General features: G+C 35.4%; 1 protein-coding gene across 1 annotated transcript in view; it reads right to left on the reverse strand.

The window, feature by feature from the left end:
• Positions 1 to 1,037, reverse strand: part of LOC119588617 (tRNA (guanine-N(7)-)-methyltransferase non-catalytic subunit WDR4-like) — a gene marked incomplete at its 5' end in the record, with an annotated part of 7,340 nt that overhangs the window by 4,322 nt on the left and 1,981 nt on the right. The window contains 2 exon segments of the mRNA XM_037937257.1: positions 101 to 327; positions 550 to 723. Coding sequence (XP_037793185.1) covers positions 101 to 327; positions 550 to 723 — 401 coding nt within the window.

Consider the following 1,037-nt stretch of genomic DNA (forward strand, 5'->3'; position numbering starts at 1 on the left):
TAACCTAAATATCTGTCATTCAAAGGAAATATCTTTTATTTCTATTACTTCTTCCATGCAATCTCAATACAGGTAAGGCAACCCAGTTAAGAAAACTCACTTGTCTAACACGGTAGCAACTAGATACTCGTCCTCCGCACAAGGGTAAAGAGCAAAACATCTAAGGGGAGGATAATCTGGGAGATATCGCGTGGCCTCAGCCGACTGCTTGATTCTCTCCTCACTGTACTTAGTGAAATGGTGAAGGATGGGGGATGTGTGTTCCCGAGTGTCTATTACTGCCACACACAGGCCTTTTTCATACTCCCACAGTCTTAATGTCCCATCCTGAAAAATATTAAGCCAAAGATATTATTTCAAGCAAAGATAACATGTACATAAAATCAGTGCATCAGTGCTAGCAACATGTACTGATACAATGTTTATAACAATTAATATATGAGAGTTTAGTGACTGAAACTTACAATTTCATGTACCATTTCTAAGTTATCCCAACAATAATGACACAGATTATATATATTTTGTATAAATACCCAAATTTGCACTTACCCCAGAGCAGGACAGCAACAGATTACTATGGTTTGGCAAAAGATCAATTTGCGTAACAAACTCTCTGTGTCCAAGGCAAAATGATTGAATGTTATATGAATTTGGATAGTGTGACACCCTTATCTTCTCATCTCTGTCACACGTAATAACGAATCTACTGTCCTGTGAAATTACCTGAAAGGTGAAATTTTTTATTATTTAAGTATGGAAACTATTTTACTTATTCCAAATCACAAATTACAGTGGGGTAATGGTGAATGCTATACAAAGCACTGGGTATAGCAAAATTCTCATTTAGCCAAATGGAAACATCAAGTTAACTGTGAAGTTTTGGAGGGTACCATAATACCCTACGCACTATAAAATAGAGAAATAGTAAAGCAAAGTACATAAATGATCAATGACAAAACAAAATGCTCACATCTGGTAATATACTACAAAATAAAAATATTAGAAAGAAAGAATTGACATGCACACATATGCACACA

The sequence above is a fragment of the Penaeus monodon genome, chromosome 24 (genome assembly GCF_015228065.2).
Source record: "Penaeus monodon isolate SGIC_2016 chromosome 24, NSTDA_Pmon_1, whole genome shotgun sequence".
Classification (NCBI taxonomy): domain Eukaryota; kingdom Metazoa; phylum Arthropoda; class Malacostraca; order Decapoda; family Penaeidae; genus Penaeus; species Penaeus monodon.